This window comes from Orcinus orca, chromosome 13 (genome assembly GCF_937001465.1).
Source record: "Orcinus orca chromosome 13, mOrcOrc1.1, whole genome shotgun sequence".
NCBI classification, from domain to species: Eukaryota; Metazoa; Chordata; class Mammalia; order Artiodactyla; family Delphinidae; genus Orcinus; species Orcinus orca.
Window position 1 is genome coordinate 2,620,550 of NC_064571.1, and position 16,785 is coordinate 2,637,334.

Below are 16,785 nucleotides of genomic sequence, written 5' to 3' on the forward strand. Positions count from 1 at the left end.
TCAACTACAACAAATTTATCTTTTAAAAGAATGTTAATTTAACCACAAAGTTCTACATGTTCTGCATCTATATTCCTCACAAGAAATCCAGCTTCATTTTAAAACATTTTACATATTTTAAAGAAGTGATTGGACTTTTTTCATAACAATTCATGATTTCATTATTTTATTGTCTAAATCTAAGGAAGATTTTTATTATGTTCTATTAGCACAATGACACAAAATAACATCAACTTACTTTCACTACACACACACACACACACACACAGAGTTTTAAAGAAAAGCTGCCACCCCTCACATTTACTGTGTGATGTTAAACACACCTTCTCTGGAAACAACTCAATATTTTAAGAAGCAGAACTAAAAATATTGTTTTTACCTGACTGAATGACAGAATCTTTTAGATTTCTCTAAATAATACAAAAAGGATCCTTTAGATGAAGACACCAATGTCTGTCTGTTTTAAACCCCTTAAAGAAAAAAATTTTTAAGTATTTTAATATATGAAAAAAACTGTTTTAGATCTTCCATATTTTTGCCTAAATGCATTTCACAGATGATTGCAGCAATCATTATTTTAGCAATTGGTTAGTAGCAAGGAAAAACCAGTTTCTAAAATTCATATAATAACGAATGGTTTAATCTGAATACAATGGCACTTAATTTACCTACGTGAAAATTATACAGCAAGCCTAGACTTTTAACTTGGTAATTGAATTAAATTATAGGTCATGTCTACTCTGTAAAAATTAAAACTATTTTCATGAGGATTTAACATCTCAAACTAGCATTCTGATTAAACAGCCAAACAATGAACTCACACCACTCTAAACAACATAATTCATACGTAATACTTATGTTGTGAAAATGCTCATCCCTTCAGATAGATTTACAAAACTGCTGAATGATTCTGTTTCTCTCACTGAGCTAAATATATTCCATGTACACCTAAAAAGGTAGTGAAGAGATGCTCCAAAATGCCTTAGTGGTCAAGTCAGTTAGGTAGTGGGATCCTCTTCCTGAGAACAGTTACTCAGGGACACACAGACCACAAGGAGAGAGGGGAGGACCATTTTTAAAAGCAGACAGTAATTATCAAAAATCAAAAACAGAAATACACACACAAATCCCAGGCCCAGAGGCCTGCACTGATGAATTCAACCAAACATTTAAAGAAGAATTAATACCAATTCTTCACGAACAATTCCAAAAATAAAAGAGAATTTCCCAACTCATTCTGTGAGACCAGTATTACCCTGATATCAAAATCACAGACATTACAAGAACAGAAAAATACAGATAAGTATTAATTAGATGCAAAAATCCTCAGCAAAACACTAGCAAACCAATTCCAGAAACACATAAAAAAGATGACCCACCCTGACAAAGTGGGATTTATTCCAGGAACACAAGGTTGGTTTAACATCTAAGTCAATTGATGCAAAAAATAATAAATAAATAACCCATATCCTTTAAAATATAGTTAAAATCTCTGATTCTTGTGAGTCTTAACTGACATCTAACACTTTGTTTAAAAGGGTTGGCTGGGGCTTCCCTGGTGGCGCAGTGGCTGGGAGTCCGCCTGCCGATGCAGGGGACACGGGTTCGTGCCCTGGTCCGGGAAGATCCCACATGCCGCGGAGCGGCTAGACCCATGAGCCATGGCCGCTGAGCCTGCACGTCCGGAGCCTGTGCTCCGCAACGGGAGAGGCCACAACAGTGAGAGGCCCGCGTACCAAAAAAAAAAAAAAAAAAAAAAAAAAAGGTTGGCTGTTAAGAAGTAATGTTTCATTGAATAATGTTAAAAAAAAAAAAAAAAAAATCTTCATTTGCTTCCATGATTCCCAGAACAAATTACAGGTAAAACAAGTTTGTCCTTTATGATTGACTTTGTGATTTGTTATGTCATAAACTTTTTTGGGGTTTGTATTTGTCTCCTTAGTCCTAAGAACAACATGGAGATCGTCATCCCTATTTTAATTTAGTAAATTAATAAAGAAAAAAAGATAAAGTAGATAAAGAAAACGAAAAAAAAAAATCAAGTAATGTGATATACCACACCAATAAAAGATATCATCTCAGTAAAAGCAAAAAAAAAAAAAAAAAAGTTGACAATATCCAAAACCCCTTTATGATAATAATGCTCAGCAAACTAGGTATGGAAAGGAATCTCCAGTACCTGATAAAAAGCATCTATAAAAACCCATAGCTAACATCATTCCCGATGGTGAAAGACGAAGGCTCTTCCCTAAGATCAGGAACAAGGTGAGAATGTCCACTCACTATTTCTATTCAGCTTTGCTGGAGGTCCTAGCCAGGGCAATTAGGCAAGAAAAAGAAATAAAAGGCATTCAGATTGGAAAGAAAGAACTAAAACTATTTCTATTTGTCAGTGGCAACATTTTATATGTAGAAAATCCTAAGAAATCCACCAAAAAACTACAAACCAATTCTATTTACAATAGAATAACTTCAAAAAGCAATTAATGCTCAGAAATAAACTTAAAAGAAATGCCAAACAAACTCTGAAAACTGGAAAACATCACAATAAGAAATTAAAGAAGATCTAAATAAACAAAGACATCCCATGATCACAGATCAGAAGATTTAAGATGGCAATACTCCCAAAATTTATCTAGAGATTCAACATAATCCCTATCAAAATCCTAGCCGGCTCGCTGAAGAAACTGATTAGCTCATTCTAAAATTCAGATGGAAATTCAAAGGGCAGAGAACGGACAAAACGACCTTGAAAAAGAAGAACAAAGTAAGAGTACTAGCACTAGGTGGAACAGGAACAGAATTTTAGCCCTACTCTCCAATCACTCAGAACATGCCCTCACTTTGAAAATTCAAATATATAGTTAGGTTGATAAAAACTCTGGGCTTGGGTTTACTTACGGGATTTTTCCTATAAACTTACCATTTGTTTTATCATTTTGTAAGAAAGCTGAGTTTAAGACTACATAACAGGATAAATGTTTCTAAGTCGTGTATAAACATTCATTGTTTATACACGGAATACACGGACCTGGAATCAAGGAAAAGTATCCATTTCTGGTTAAAATCTAAACCTCACTATACTTTATAATGCTTCGAATACAGAGTAGCAACTCTCTGAAACCACAGTTCCAACTTGCAAAATAGTAGAGTGGCATTTTTCCTTATTCTGACAGTCTGACAGCTTTCGGTATTTAAAACTCTACAACAATTACTTTTCCAACAGAGTAACTGTACTTACATCAATATCCTCTTGGGTAAAAGTTTCTGGATCTTCTCCCATCATGTTGGCTAAGTGTCTCTTTCCTATGTTGAATTCTTCAATCTGCTTTTTAATAAAATCCACTGTGTAAGTTTCACGTCTTAAGACTGCAACATTTTTCCTTGTTGTTACAACTGTGGTGTGTCTTAACCTTAATATCTAGGAGAAAATACAAATGGAAAGAAAAGATTTTAAATTAAACAATGATCTTACAGGCCACTGTCTCTAAATAAAACAAGACATTCAAATAACTCTCTTTTTATTATGGTACTCAACTGGCAGGAGTCTGGAGACAAGGTAAAGGCTTGTTAAGACAACTGTTCCCTGCTAGAAAGTCCCTGCTAGAAAGCTTGCTTTTAAAAGCTTCTGCTTACAAAGTTGAAACTACTAGCATTTCAACACATTACAAATAATAATAAAAAAAATAACTGTGAGTGATATGCTACCTCCGTGTCTGCTACAAACATCCACATTTGATACCGACTGGTCAATGTCGGCTGCTGTGATATTTGACACACAACGAATGAAGAGTAAAACGCCACTCCCTTAAAAAGAATTAAAAAAAAAAGAATTCATGGGTAACCTTTGTATCACACCATGACTGTCAAACTGCTTATAATAAAGCCAAAACTACTTTCATTTGTGATAGTTTAAAAAAAAAAAATTCAAGTATCTTCACATAGCCATACACTTTCTAATCCTGTCCCACCGCTCTCTCACCAATTATTATACCAATTATAATTGCTATAACCAATTATTTGTTGTTGCCAGAATCCACTGACTCTGTACATCTCTGTCCCTTGTGGACCTATTACATGTTCCTAGAACAGATACCTCTCTTTTCTCACATAACTCCTAACTGACTCTCCCAACACCTCCTCTGAGAAGCTGCCCACCACTCTACCCATCACAACTCATTTGTATTAGGCACTGCACTCTGTGCTTTTCTGTATTTACCTTTGTAAATCTCACAGTACACTGTGTGTAGATCCTTGATATTCACGGGTTTAAAACCAGAAAAATCTGGCCATTCCCAAGTAATATTCCCTCCTCCACCCCAAATTTGGGACACTCAGATATCTGCACTTGTACTGAGCCATTAACATGCAACGTGTATGCCACAATTCTGGTATGCAGGAGAAAACCTGGAGAGCTTCCCAACTGAGTAGCCAGGAGCCACAGCTTAACAGAACTTGTTTCTTTTTCCTTTTGCATCAGTGTCAAACATTTTTGACTGTGACCCACAGTAATAGCTACTGCTTATATCACCCCCTAGGACAGACACACACACACACATATATATACATAAACAAAAGGCAAAAATACCCTGTATAAGATGGACTCTGATTATTATAATTATTCTATTCTCTCCACTCCCTTCTTTAACCTCTTATGAGATTTCATAACTAATCGGTTATGACCCAAACTAAACAAAAAACAGGTGTAGTGTTTCAGCAACTCATAAAGTGATTAAAAACTTTGTTGTTTTCTGAAACATGGCCCCTAAAAGAAATATAATGATTAATATTGGAGACGGAAGTGAAGAAATGCTAATATTTAAGACAGATAAGCTCTGGGCCAGGAAAAAAGCTTTATAAATGTCTTTAGCCATATAGAAGGAACCATTAAGGGTCTGATGGGGTCAGTTAGGTCCTTCAGTTGTATCTAAGCTGTACTGCATGTGCTAACACATGTGCTGTGGAGGTATTCAGGAATTTGGGGATTCAGCATCTCAGGACCATCCCTTGAGAGTGCTAAGGGTGGACACCATCTAGGGATTGTTTGACTTCAATGATTTGTTTACTTCGCAGTGCCTGGCTCAAGTGAACTGCTCAGTAAACACCTGTCATAGGGGTGGGAAAAAAGAAAAGCTTTATTTATTTCAGGAGTGGTCAGGGAGGTGAAGTTAAAGTAACACAGGAAAATCATTTTTCACCCACCTTACTGAAAAAATAATACTACCTAATGCACGTGGAAAGAAGGGCATGCTTTTACGTCAACGATGGACTGTGAATTGCTACAGCCTTTCTGGAGAACTATGTGGAAACATCTATTAAATGTCTACTGACATTTGCAGCAATCACCTCACAACTGGGACTCTCTCCTACAGAAATAAAAGCATCAGATACGAGATATTTGATGTAGTAAGAATTACACCAGGATGCTTACTGAACACTTTATTAGTGGGAAGAAAAAGGAAACAAAGCAAATGCCCATCAACTGTTAAATTAACTTTGATACATTCATACCACAGAATATTATGCAGATTTCTGCTATACGTGTAAGTTAGAAGCAAGAAGTAGAACAGGATCCGTCTTTTGAAAGCACGCATATGAATGCATGTCTATGATTAGAAGAACATCGAGAAAGACACACAAGGATACATACGTTCAAAGGTTTGGGAGTTCCAGGCATGGAGCAGAAGTTAACAACTCTCTGTCACCTCCCCCACTTTTGTCAACAATAAGAACATTCTGTATGCTCCAGTCCCTTTTATAGGAAATTATGCGTCTACAGAAAGGATACACTCAAAAGAGATGCATGAGAAAGATAAAAACTTCCAACCTATTTTCCAGCTAAAAAATAATAAAAACAAATGTTTGATGGATAAATGGATGGATCAGTTGATCTGAGTTAAAACATAAAAGAAAGAAGATTTTTTAAAAAGGTGGCACTCTTTTTCCAACAGTTTTTGATCACAGTACTTGACTTCTTTACAGTGTCTGGTACTGTCAGGCACTCTCCCTCCTTGGAACACTCTCCTGTTTTCTATGCCTCCACACTGCCTGGGTTTTCCCCTACTTCTTTGGCAGGTCATTCTCAATCTCTTGGGTGGCTCTTCTTCCTCTGCTGTTTGTCCTTCAGGGTCCGATCCCTCTGCTTATTCCTCATTCACTACAACCTCCCCGAGATGATCTAATTCATTTCCAAGACCTCAATTACTATCTACAAGGTAACAGAGGACGTGTAAATCAGCTTTCTTCTTTAACTTGTTTTTCTGTGGGTTTACTGGAAATCTACACTGGGACATCCCAAATATAACTATTTAATAAACACAATTATATCCAAAACTAAGCTCGTTTCCTTCCCTCTCAAATCTCGTTCCTCCTACTCAGATCCCATGTCAGTAAATCGCATCATCATCCAATCAGCTGTGAAGCTAGAATCCTGGCTTCCCACTGCCCTCAGGATTAAATTTAATTTAGAAGTTGTGATCTCCATCTATCAGAGACAAAGTACCGTGAAAATTAAGAAAACCAAAACTGCACAGATGCAAGACACTTTAAAACTGTCACTCTCTCTCCTCTCCACTGTGCGACTTTCTGCATTCAGTCTTCGGGTCCCTGCAGGGGTCCAGTTCTCATCCACCTCCGCCCTCTGGACCGCGGGGCTCGTGGGCAGGGCGGGACCCATCACCCACCCGGGCGGCGGGTCAAGGCAGGAGTCGCTCTAGTTCCGTCTCAGGTAACTTCCCCCTCACTGTACCCTGAGAAAACCAGCAACAACGTCCAGGGTGGGAACCAGACGGCAATCCCACTCCTCTCTCTACCTCAGACCGCTGCTGAGCACCTAAGACCCCAGGGCCCCGTCTGAGGGCGTGGAGACGCCAGAGGACCGCGACGGAGCCGGCTCCACATCCGCGTGCTCCAGGGACCAGCACTCCCACCTCTCTCAGGCCTTACCTGGCATCCGGGACTTCTCTGCAGTTTAGCAGCCGCGGCTTTCCAGAGGCCCTGTCCCCGAGCAAAGCTAACCCTACCCCCAAGAAAGAGCCCGTATGAAGCAGCTGCGCCGCAGGTCACACGTAGAGCCGCCATGTTGGCTGCGGGAGGCGCCGGCAGTAGGACGAAAAGGCGGGGCTTGCGGACTGCGCAGGCGCTGATGGGCTCCGGGTTCTCGAGGCTGCCGGGAAGAGGCGCTGGAGCAGGGGGCGCGTCCCGCGGCCAGAGGCGGCTCGTCGCTGATTGGGTGCGGGAGCCCGAGGGGCGTGTCCGACCCCGGCCCGGGGCAGGTGTTGACCGCGCGAAAGGTAGTGGGTCTGCATCCTGGCCTCGCGCATCTTCTGCGCGTCTTGTAGTCGGTCGCTACCCGAGTCTCCTTGGAACGACTGCCACGTGGCTGTCTCGCCAGCCCTTCCGCCCCACGTCCAGCCTGCCCTAGCGCCGGCTCCCCTGCTTAGCCCTGCCTTCACGCTCCATCATCACCCAGCTCCTCTCTCCGCTCAGTAGGACCGAGCTCCGTGCCTCTGCTCCCAGTAGACCCCTTCCTGGCATGGGTTTTACCTCCTCCTTCCTTCCCACGTGTATCGGGGTCCAGTGTCTCCACCCTCCTCCGGAAACTGGTTGTTTCCTAAGTGTATGAAGCGCAGGCTAACCCTTAAACCTGCGAGGACAGACACTTGTCTTTGCTTGTCACCCCCTTACTGTTAGTACTAAACCTCCCTGGAAACTCAATCAGAACTAAATAAATGGGTATGAATATAGATGAGCATGGCTTGCCTTCTGGGGCTTTTTTACTGTTTGCTCCAGACAGTAACTCCAAGGGCGCTTTCTACGAAATACATATTACAGGATGTAGTAAGCCGCTCTTAAAGGGTTTCCAAACAATTAGATTCGAAGGATCAGTAAAATTAATACGCAAATACACACATGCATATGGAAAATCTGAGGTCAAGTTGTCAAGCAAATAAATGTCATCTACTATCATCACTATTTCGTAAAACACAGAACATGTTAATATTAAGAAGGTAAAAGTGACATAATCTTGGAATGAAGTGTGGTCCTTCAAATGGAGTGCATTTATGTGTACGCAAAGCTCGCACTCGTTCTTTTTGGTGTTACCTTTTAGGCTAGCGAGACTTTCATCAAAAGTTGGCAGAGGGGCTTCCCTGGTGGCGCAATGGTTGAGAGTCCGCCTGCCGATGCAGGGGACACAGGTTCGTGCCCCGGTCTGGGAAGATCCCACATGCCACGGAGCGGCTGGGCCCGTGAGCCATGGCCGCTGAGTCTGCGCGTCCGGAGCCTGTGCTCCGCAACGGGAGAGGCCACAGCAGTGAGAGGCCCGAGTACCGCAAAACAAACAAACAAACGAACAAAGCTGGCAGAGACCCATGAGCTAGTATTCGGGAACCAAGACTTTATAACTTATTAAAATAGATGTCTTTAAACAGCAGTTCCTACACATTGTAAAAAAAAAAGTTTTTTAACTTAATTGTGGAAATTTCACCAAGACAATCAAATAAGTATGTAGAAGCAGAATTTATATCATTTTTTTAAAATGACATGTTGGAGCATATGAAAAATACATTAAGTACTGAAATTAAGATTAGGAATTGTGGAAGCTTTTTTCTGTAAGATTCATGTTATGATCTTTTACTAGATTACAGTAAAGCAAATGTAATACATCTCCCACCTCTAGGGGCAACCCTTGGACTGCTGCTTTGAATTTCCTGTGTAGCCTTTGAGTTTGGGAAGAAATATGTAACTGTAGGTTGACACTGGCTGCATAATTTGGAGACAGAAGGAAAGATTGGAATCAGGAATGTACTGATAAACATTTAAAATATGAAAAAAATGTCATTTTACCAAACAGCTACATCTTAGATTCATTTAATTTTTCTCTCGTTTACTGAGCACCTGTTATGTCAGAGGCAACAGGCATCCTCGGTCCCATATCAGGATCATAAAATACCAACAGTCCGACATGGTGGAGTCATGTAAATGAGAGGATTCGGTGCTAGAGCAGCTTCTAAGGTAAATATCAGAAAAGTCGAAATGTTGGACAAACAACACCCAGTGTTGCCGAGTTGTGAGAATGCAGGAAGTGTTAGATGCTGGTGGTGAGGGTGTAAACTGATATAGTTTTCCTGAAATCCATGAATCAATGATCTAAAGTTAAGATGAGCACACCCTACAATCTATTCATTACATTCCTAGGTATATATACCCTGCAGAAATTCTTGCACAGTATATCAGGGTACATGTATAAAAATGTTCATAGAATCAAATTCTTTTGTAACAACACAAAAAACCTACACACATTTTTAAAGGATTCCTAGAAAGCATCCCTGGAACTGCAGAGCTTTGTCGATCACTATGGAAAACTTCAGTCTAGAAAAAACACGAAGGCTTGATAGGTCCACAGACGATGGAGATCTTCAGAGAATTTTGAATCAAAGATGACCAAAGAACGAAATAATGCCATTTGCAGCAACATGGATGGAATTAGAGATGATCCTACTCAGTGAAGTAAGTCAGAAGGAGAAGGACAAATACCACACGATATCACTTATACGTGGAATCTAAAGTATAACGCAGATGAGCTTATCTACCAAACAGAAACGGACTCACAGACATAGAGAACAGACTTGTGGTTGCCAAATGTGGGTGGGGGCAGGATGGAGTGGGAGTTTGGGGTTAACAGATGCGAACGATTATATACAGAATGGATAACAACAAGGTCCTACTGTACAGCACAAGAAAAAAAAAAAAAAGATGACCAAAAACCGTATGCTTCAGGGAAAGTGCATAAAATGTGGATCAAGAAATCAGAGTTCCCCTCTGAGCCCTGCCACGGACTCACTCTTGACCCTTGGTGGTCATTTCGCTTATGGAAAACCTGCATTTCTAATCAGCGTAACAAGGGTGTATTAGACCAGTGATCCTCAGCAGTGTAGCCCCCAGAGCAGGAACTTCAGCACTACTTACTAAAAAAAAGTAAATTTAGACACAGAAACAGACATGTACAGAGGAGAAACAACATAAAGATACAAGGAGAGGATGGCTGTCTACAAGCCATGGAACCCCCGAGGCCACCAGAGACAAGGAAGGAGGATCTCGAACAGATTCTCCCTCACAGGGAAGAAACTAGCCCTGTTGACCTTGATCTCGGACCTCCTGCCTGCAGATTGTGAGACTACAGTCTCCTGCCCGCAGAGCTGCACCGGCTTGTTCCAGAACAGGTGATCTGCCTTTCCTCTGAGTGAAGGACAGGATGTGAAGAAAGCCAGCATCGCTTGCCCTTAAACCATTACCACGGAAGATTTATTACTTTGACTTTAGTTTACTATGCTTCAGTTAAAAAAATTACGTGAATAAATTATTTTGATTTCTAAAGGTCTTTAAAAAATCCAGTAGCTTCCTTTTTATTTATTTATTTTTTTTTTTGCGTTACACGGGCCTCTCACTGTTGTGGCCTCTCCCGTTGCGGAGCACAGGCTCTGGACGCGCAGGCTCAGCGGCCATAGCTCACGGGCCCAGCCGCTCCGCGGCATGTGGGATCTTCCCGGACCGGGGCACGAACCCGTGTCCCCTCGCATCCGCAGGCAGACTCCCAACCACTGCGCCACCAGGGGAGCCCTCCAGAACTTCTTCATCTTCTCCAGCTGAAACTCTGAACCTATGAGACAATTCCTATCTTCCCCCTCTGCCCGCCTCTGGTAACCGCAATTCTACTTTCTGTCTCCGTGAATTAGGCTATTATATTTACCTCATCTAAGTGGAATCATACATTTTCCCTTTTATGACTGGCTTATTTTACTTAGCATGTTTTTAAGGTTCATCCATGTTGTAGCATGCATCAGAATTTCCTTCTTTTTTAAAGCGATGTAATATCCCATTGTATGCATAGACCACATTTTGTTTATCCATCTGTCAAGGGACACTTGAGTTGCTTTCACCTTTGGGCTTGTGAATAATGGTGCTATGAACATGAGTGTACAGTATCTGTTCAGGTCGCTGCCTTTAATCCTTTGGGGTGTATACCTAGAAGTGACATTGCAGGATTCTTGTTTTTAATGTGGCCAGATTTTTAACTTAATCTACACAGGTGGTTGCCCACAAAAGATAACCTGATAATTTAAATCTACAATATAAAAAGGCTCTAGTTATACAGACCACTCCCAGCTAAACAAACAGTATACATGGGGTATGAAAATGAGTAATGTAAATTTCACTGGCGTTTAAAAATGTTTATATGAGGTAGTTTTAGTACATAATTACTATATATCAAGCTTCTCTAACAGTTTAAGAACTGAATCTGTCTCAGCCCACAAGTAAATCTATTCTCCCAAAGTTCATATATTTTATCATATTGATTGAATTTTAATAAATAAGAAATAGAACAAGTATTTGCTTTGGCTTTTTACCCCACTGTGTTCAGTGTGAACCCCATCCATTTGCATATGCTCTTTACCTACGAGCTGTCATTTATGTCTGCTATAAGAGAGACGGCACTTAGGGAGCTGTCAGTCAATGCTGTTATGATACTTCAAGAATCATTCCTCCAGGCTTCATTATCAAAAATAAAACAAATTTACATGGAACATAAATGTGGATTAATCGCACGATTTGCTGTGCATTGACAATGACTTCAAAAGCACACAAGTTCATGCGGCAATATGTTTGGGCCAGTGTCTCCTTGACCATGTTTGCAATTACTCTGCATAGATTAAGTCATTTTTAAAGTGAATTTAGACAGTAAAGGTAGTTATCCGGATAGGATGGTAGAATTATAAGTGGTTTCCCTGCTCGAAATAGTAGTGTGTAGAAAATGTTCTGTGACATTATGGGTGTCTCTTTCACCCATGTCCGAGGCATGAGTTTGGGCTCAATCCAGGACTCCTTTGATGGGTGCTGAGTGAAGGTATAGCAGACCTAGAAAAAAGGAACTAAATGAACAAGATTTTAGCCCGGATATAGTCAAGGGTCTAGGACTTGCAGAATGAAATGAAATTGGAATCAATAAAATCACTAAGGGCATGGTTAAAATAAACAGGCTTAATAATCAAATTCCAGAAAACTAGAACTAAAGTGAACGTCTTGAGGCATAAAAGAGACTATTTTAGGACCGATAGAAGAAGTACCACTTTACACAGCAGGGAGGCAACTTAAAAAGTGCATTGCTCCTCAGAGGTGGATGCAGTCTGAAAATGTAAATAAGTAGCAGATTGTGACCCAGACCTGAAAAATGGGAGTGTTCTCGTTCAAAAACGTACTGAAGTGTGGTCTCACTCTTTTGCAGAAGTAAAGCTAACAACGAATCTCTAGAGTCTGTGTTAGAGAAAGTATCGATTTAGGCGGACCGCGGGGTATGATTCTAAGAAATATAAAAAGAATTGTATAAATTATACACGCATGTACACATGAACACACACACGCACATGTAAGACATTACAAAGTGTAAAGAGAATTACATAACATGGCATGAGTTGAGCTCTGTTCTAAGTTTTTTCTCATTTAATCATAACACCCCTATGAGGGAGACGCTGTTACTACCCTCTTGTGAGACATAAGGAAGGTGCCGTTTGGACGTGTTCGATGCCTTGATCCGGCCCCACAACCAGGAAGGGAGGGAGCCGGACAACGTGCACTGGAGCACGTGCTTCTCTGTATCACGCCCCGTCCTGGGCAGGACTGGTGTCTTTACCAAGGGTGTCCTGAGAACCTCATTCTCACCTTTCTCCATTGTACCTGCTTCCTGGTACCGTTCTCTTCCGGGACCCAGTCCACTTGTCCACCTGCTTTAGCACCAACCCACTTAACTCCGTCTGCTGGTCTTATGGTCCCCTCACCCACCCCACCATCTATGTAAGGACACAAGGCTACATCTGCTAGGTTGCTCTTCGCCGGTCAAAAACTGGCTGCCCTTCAGACAGGTTTTCTTTGGCCTGCACAGTGATGTGTGCGTGTGTGTGAAATTTAAATGCAGATGCCTTAGGTTGATACACACCCTCCTTCATGTCCCCACCACTCTTGGCGGCCTGCTTCGGGCTGTTCCCGTGTTCGCGTTACAACCCTGCCTTCTACAGAGTGCACTGTGAACGCTACACACACGCCCTGATAAATGCTTCCCCATATAAACATGAACCTCCAAACTATTCAGGTTTTGTCTACTCAAAGATAGCTAGGAATGTTCAGGCTCTAGGACACAAAGGATTTTTCCAGAAAGGCCAACCTTTCTGGACATCGAATACTTTATGATTTGGAGACATTGGATAAACCTGCCCAGCATCTCTGCTGACTCTGCCATCCAGCTGGAAAGTGGAGTCTCGGTACTTTAAGAATTAATGTACGAAATTAATCTACACAAAGACTATTTTATCTTGAACACCCATTATTTATTGATACATACTTTGCAAGGCTCTGTGATAGAACTATCTGGGTATTAAGATGATACCTGTCTTTCAGGAGCTTATAAACGTATAGGGAGAAAAAGATATTTACACCAATTTGATCATTCTAAAGAGACTGTGACATAGTCATGAAAGAATCGCAAAGTAATTTGGGAGTCTGAGAAAGAAAACATTACTGCCTGTCAAATGGATCAAGACGGTTTTATTTCCTAAATGTTTTATGGAGCTGCAAGTCAAATTAAGGAAACCATCAAACTCATTTCTTTACCATTATACAGAACCACATCTAAACTCTCTCTGAAAGCAATTAAACTACCCCTTTTTATAAATCCGACAAAGTGGAATTTTCTTTCTCAATTTATCAGATCAGGTGATTAAAAATTATTCTTCAATATCCCTAAATGACTCTCAAGCATTTGCATGCCACCTTTCTTATTTCCGCTGAAGAAACATTCCCGGCCCATTTTCCAAGTGTTTTCGGAAATAAGTATCATATCTGAAATCTGAAATTGTGTCCAATTTCACTGAGCAGATCACAGCCTAGTGAATGACTAAACCATCACATCTCTTTATGAAGAAAGTTTGCTGTGATTAGATTGTAAACACCTGCATGTTGTTATTTTAACTTTAGACTCAAAAGAACATTTTATCCTGGGAAATGTAGATACCTGAAATAAGCATGTCAATTTTCAAACGAAGCTATTAGAGTTCCATTCTTAATAACCTTGAAGCTTAGAAATAGCTCTGCTTATACGGTAAAGCCATGATTTCTTGTTGTTTTATTTATGTGCCCGGCACTCTTTAGATATAGGTTGCTGACCTCAGGGTACACACATGTCAAATATTCATGTTCTTTATGACTTCGTATCTAATCACAGCAATGTGTCTCTTTATGCAGTCAGAATTCAAGACTTTAATTTAATAATTCAACCACTCGTGAAGTTTACAACAGGGAAGATAAAATTGACAGTACGAGTCTGCGTGACTTCCAGATTTTATATGTTATACATCTGATCTATTGTTGGAAAGAGAAAGCAGAAGGGAAGAAATAGGATTTGGGTTTTCATCTTCTGTTTTTTGTACTTGCACAATCGATATTGTAGAATCCCACTGGGAACAGCAGTGGAGAGGGATTCCTGCTAAACCACAGGCACAAGCACTGGGTTATTAACATTGTATCAGTCTGTGCTCCGCTGTGGCAGGGATTTATTACCTGGTGTTCACTAACTTACAAAATCGTGGAAGCGCCGCCTCCCCTGGAACTACACTGATGATGCTGATGCAATGCTGTGCACCCGCCAAGTGGACGCCTCACGCCCTGCCCATCTAGAGCCCATCTAGAGCACTTAATCCAGTTACCAATCTAAGCCTCACATGGGGGCGTCTGATTGGCAGAAGCTAAATCATATCTGGAACACTAGATGCAAGGAGTCTTTACGTTTCCAACTGGAGCAATACAGGAGGGATGTAATTTGTTTCACAGTTTTGCTTGCTGCTCTATTCCTAACAGTTTTCCAAACAGTCCCCAGTACCTAGAACCTGGAACATAAATGTCTGTTGAGGAAGGAAATTGGTAGTTAATCCATGGTTTTCGACACAACCACTCAGTGGGGATGTTGCAAAGGAGGCTTAAGCATCTACAGATACCTGGATGAGATGAATTTCGAGTCTTTTTCAAAACCCTTGAGGACAGAGTCCATGTCTGTTTTGTTCACATGGTACCCCAGCTCCACTGTGCCTGGTACAATACTAGCAATCAATAAACTCTTGTTGGTTGAATGACTGATGATGTGAAATGTAAGTCATCACTTTCTCCTGTCTCCATTATTCTTCAGGCGTCTAGATCCACATATTGACTATTCTCTGGTTTTTGTTTGCTATCATGTAGATATTATATTTGATAATGTTTTCATTTGATTTCCTTTGTATATTATTTGTTGCTTTTCCCTTGCTGCTTTTAATATTTCTTCTTTGTATTTAAATTTTGATAGTTTGATTAATATGTGTCTTGGTATGTTTCTCCTTGGATTTACCCTGTATGGGACTCTCTGTCCTTCCTGGACTTGGGTGACTATTTCCTTTCCCATGTTAGGGAAGTTTTCGACTCTAATCTCTTCAAATATTTTCTCAGACCCTTTCTTTTTCTCTTCTTCTTCTGGGACCCCTATAATTCGAATGTTGGTGCATTTAATGTTGTCCCAGAGGTCTCTGAGACTGTCCTCAATTCTTTTCATTCTTTTTTCTTTATTCTGCTCTGCAGCAGTTATTTCTACTATTTTATCTTCCAGGTCACTTATCTGTTCTCCTGCCTCAGTTATTCTGCTATTGATTCCTTCTAGAGTATTTTTAATTTCATTTATTGTGTTGTTCATCATTGTTTGTTTGCTCTTTAGTTCTTCTAGGTCCTTGTTAAACTTTTCTTGTATTTTCTCCATTCTATTTCTGAGATTTTGGATCACGTTTACTATCATTACTCTGGATTCTTTTTCAGGCAGACTGCCTATTTCCCCTTCATTTGTTTGGTCTGGTGGGTTTTTACCTCGCTCCTTCATCTGCTGTGTATTTCTCTGTCTTCTCATTTTGCTTATCTTACTGTGTTTGGGGGTCTCCTTTTCTCAGGCTGCAGGTTCGTAGTTCCCATTATTTTTGGTGTCTGCCCCCAGTGGTTGAGGTTGGTTCAGTGGCTTGTGTAGGCTTCCTGGTCAAGGGGACTGGTGCCTGTCCTCTGGTGGGTGGGGCTGGATCTTGTCTGTCTGGTCGGCAGAGCCACGTCTGGTGGTGTGTTTTGGGGAGTCTGTGAACTTAGTATGACTTTAGGCAGCCTCTCTACTAAGGGGTGGGGTTGTGTTCCTGTCTTGCTAGGTGTTTGGCATGGGGTGTCCAGCCCTGGGGCTTGCTGGCCGTTGGGTGGAGCTGGGTCTTAATGTTGAGACGGAGATCTCTGGGAGAGCTCTCACCGATTGATATTACGTGGGCCTGGGAGGTCTCTGGTGGTCCAATGTCCTGGACTCGGCTCTCCCACCTTGGAGGCTCGACACCCGGGCGAGAGCACCAAGGCCCTGTCAGCCACACGGCTCAGAAGAAAAGGAAGAAAAAAAAAAAGAACAGACAGAATCCTAGGTCAAATGGTAAAAGAAAACCTACACAGACAAAATCACACAAAGAAACATACACATACACACAAAAAGAGAAAAAATGAAAAAAATTAAAAAATAATAACATTTTAAAAATTAAAAAAGAAGAGAGCAACCAAACCAACAAACAAATCCCCCAGTGATAAGAAGCACTAAAAACTAAACTAAGATAAACATAAAACCAACACCAATCAGACACAGAAAGTAAACCCCAAGTCTCCAGTTGCTCCCCAAGTCCACCACCTCAATTCGTTGTC

The 16,785-nt window shown here is 40.9% G+C and overlaps 1 protein-coding gene across 1 annotated transcript in view; it reads right to left on the minus strand.

Moving 5' to 3' along the window:
- The window catches only part of MRPS9 (mitochondrial ribosomal protein S9), a 41,509-nt gene extending 34,397 nt beyond the window's left edge, over nucleotides 1–7,112 (minus strand). Inside the window, exons 1-2 of the mRNA XM_004277732.4 lie at nucleotides 6,946–7,112; nucleotides 3,242–3,421 (exon numbers count right to left, since the gene is read on the minus strand). Coding sequence (XP_004277780.1) covers nucleotides 3,242–3,421; nucleotides 6,946–7,080 — 315 coding nt within the window. The 5' untranslated portion in view covers nucleotides 7,081–7,112. The remainder of the gene's footprint in view (nucleotides 1–3,241; nucleotides 3,422–6,945) is intronic.
- Between the last annotated feature and the right edge of the window lie 9,673 nt (nucleotides 7,113–16,785).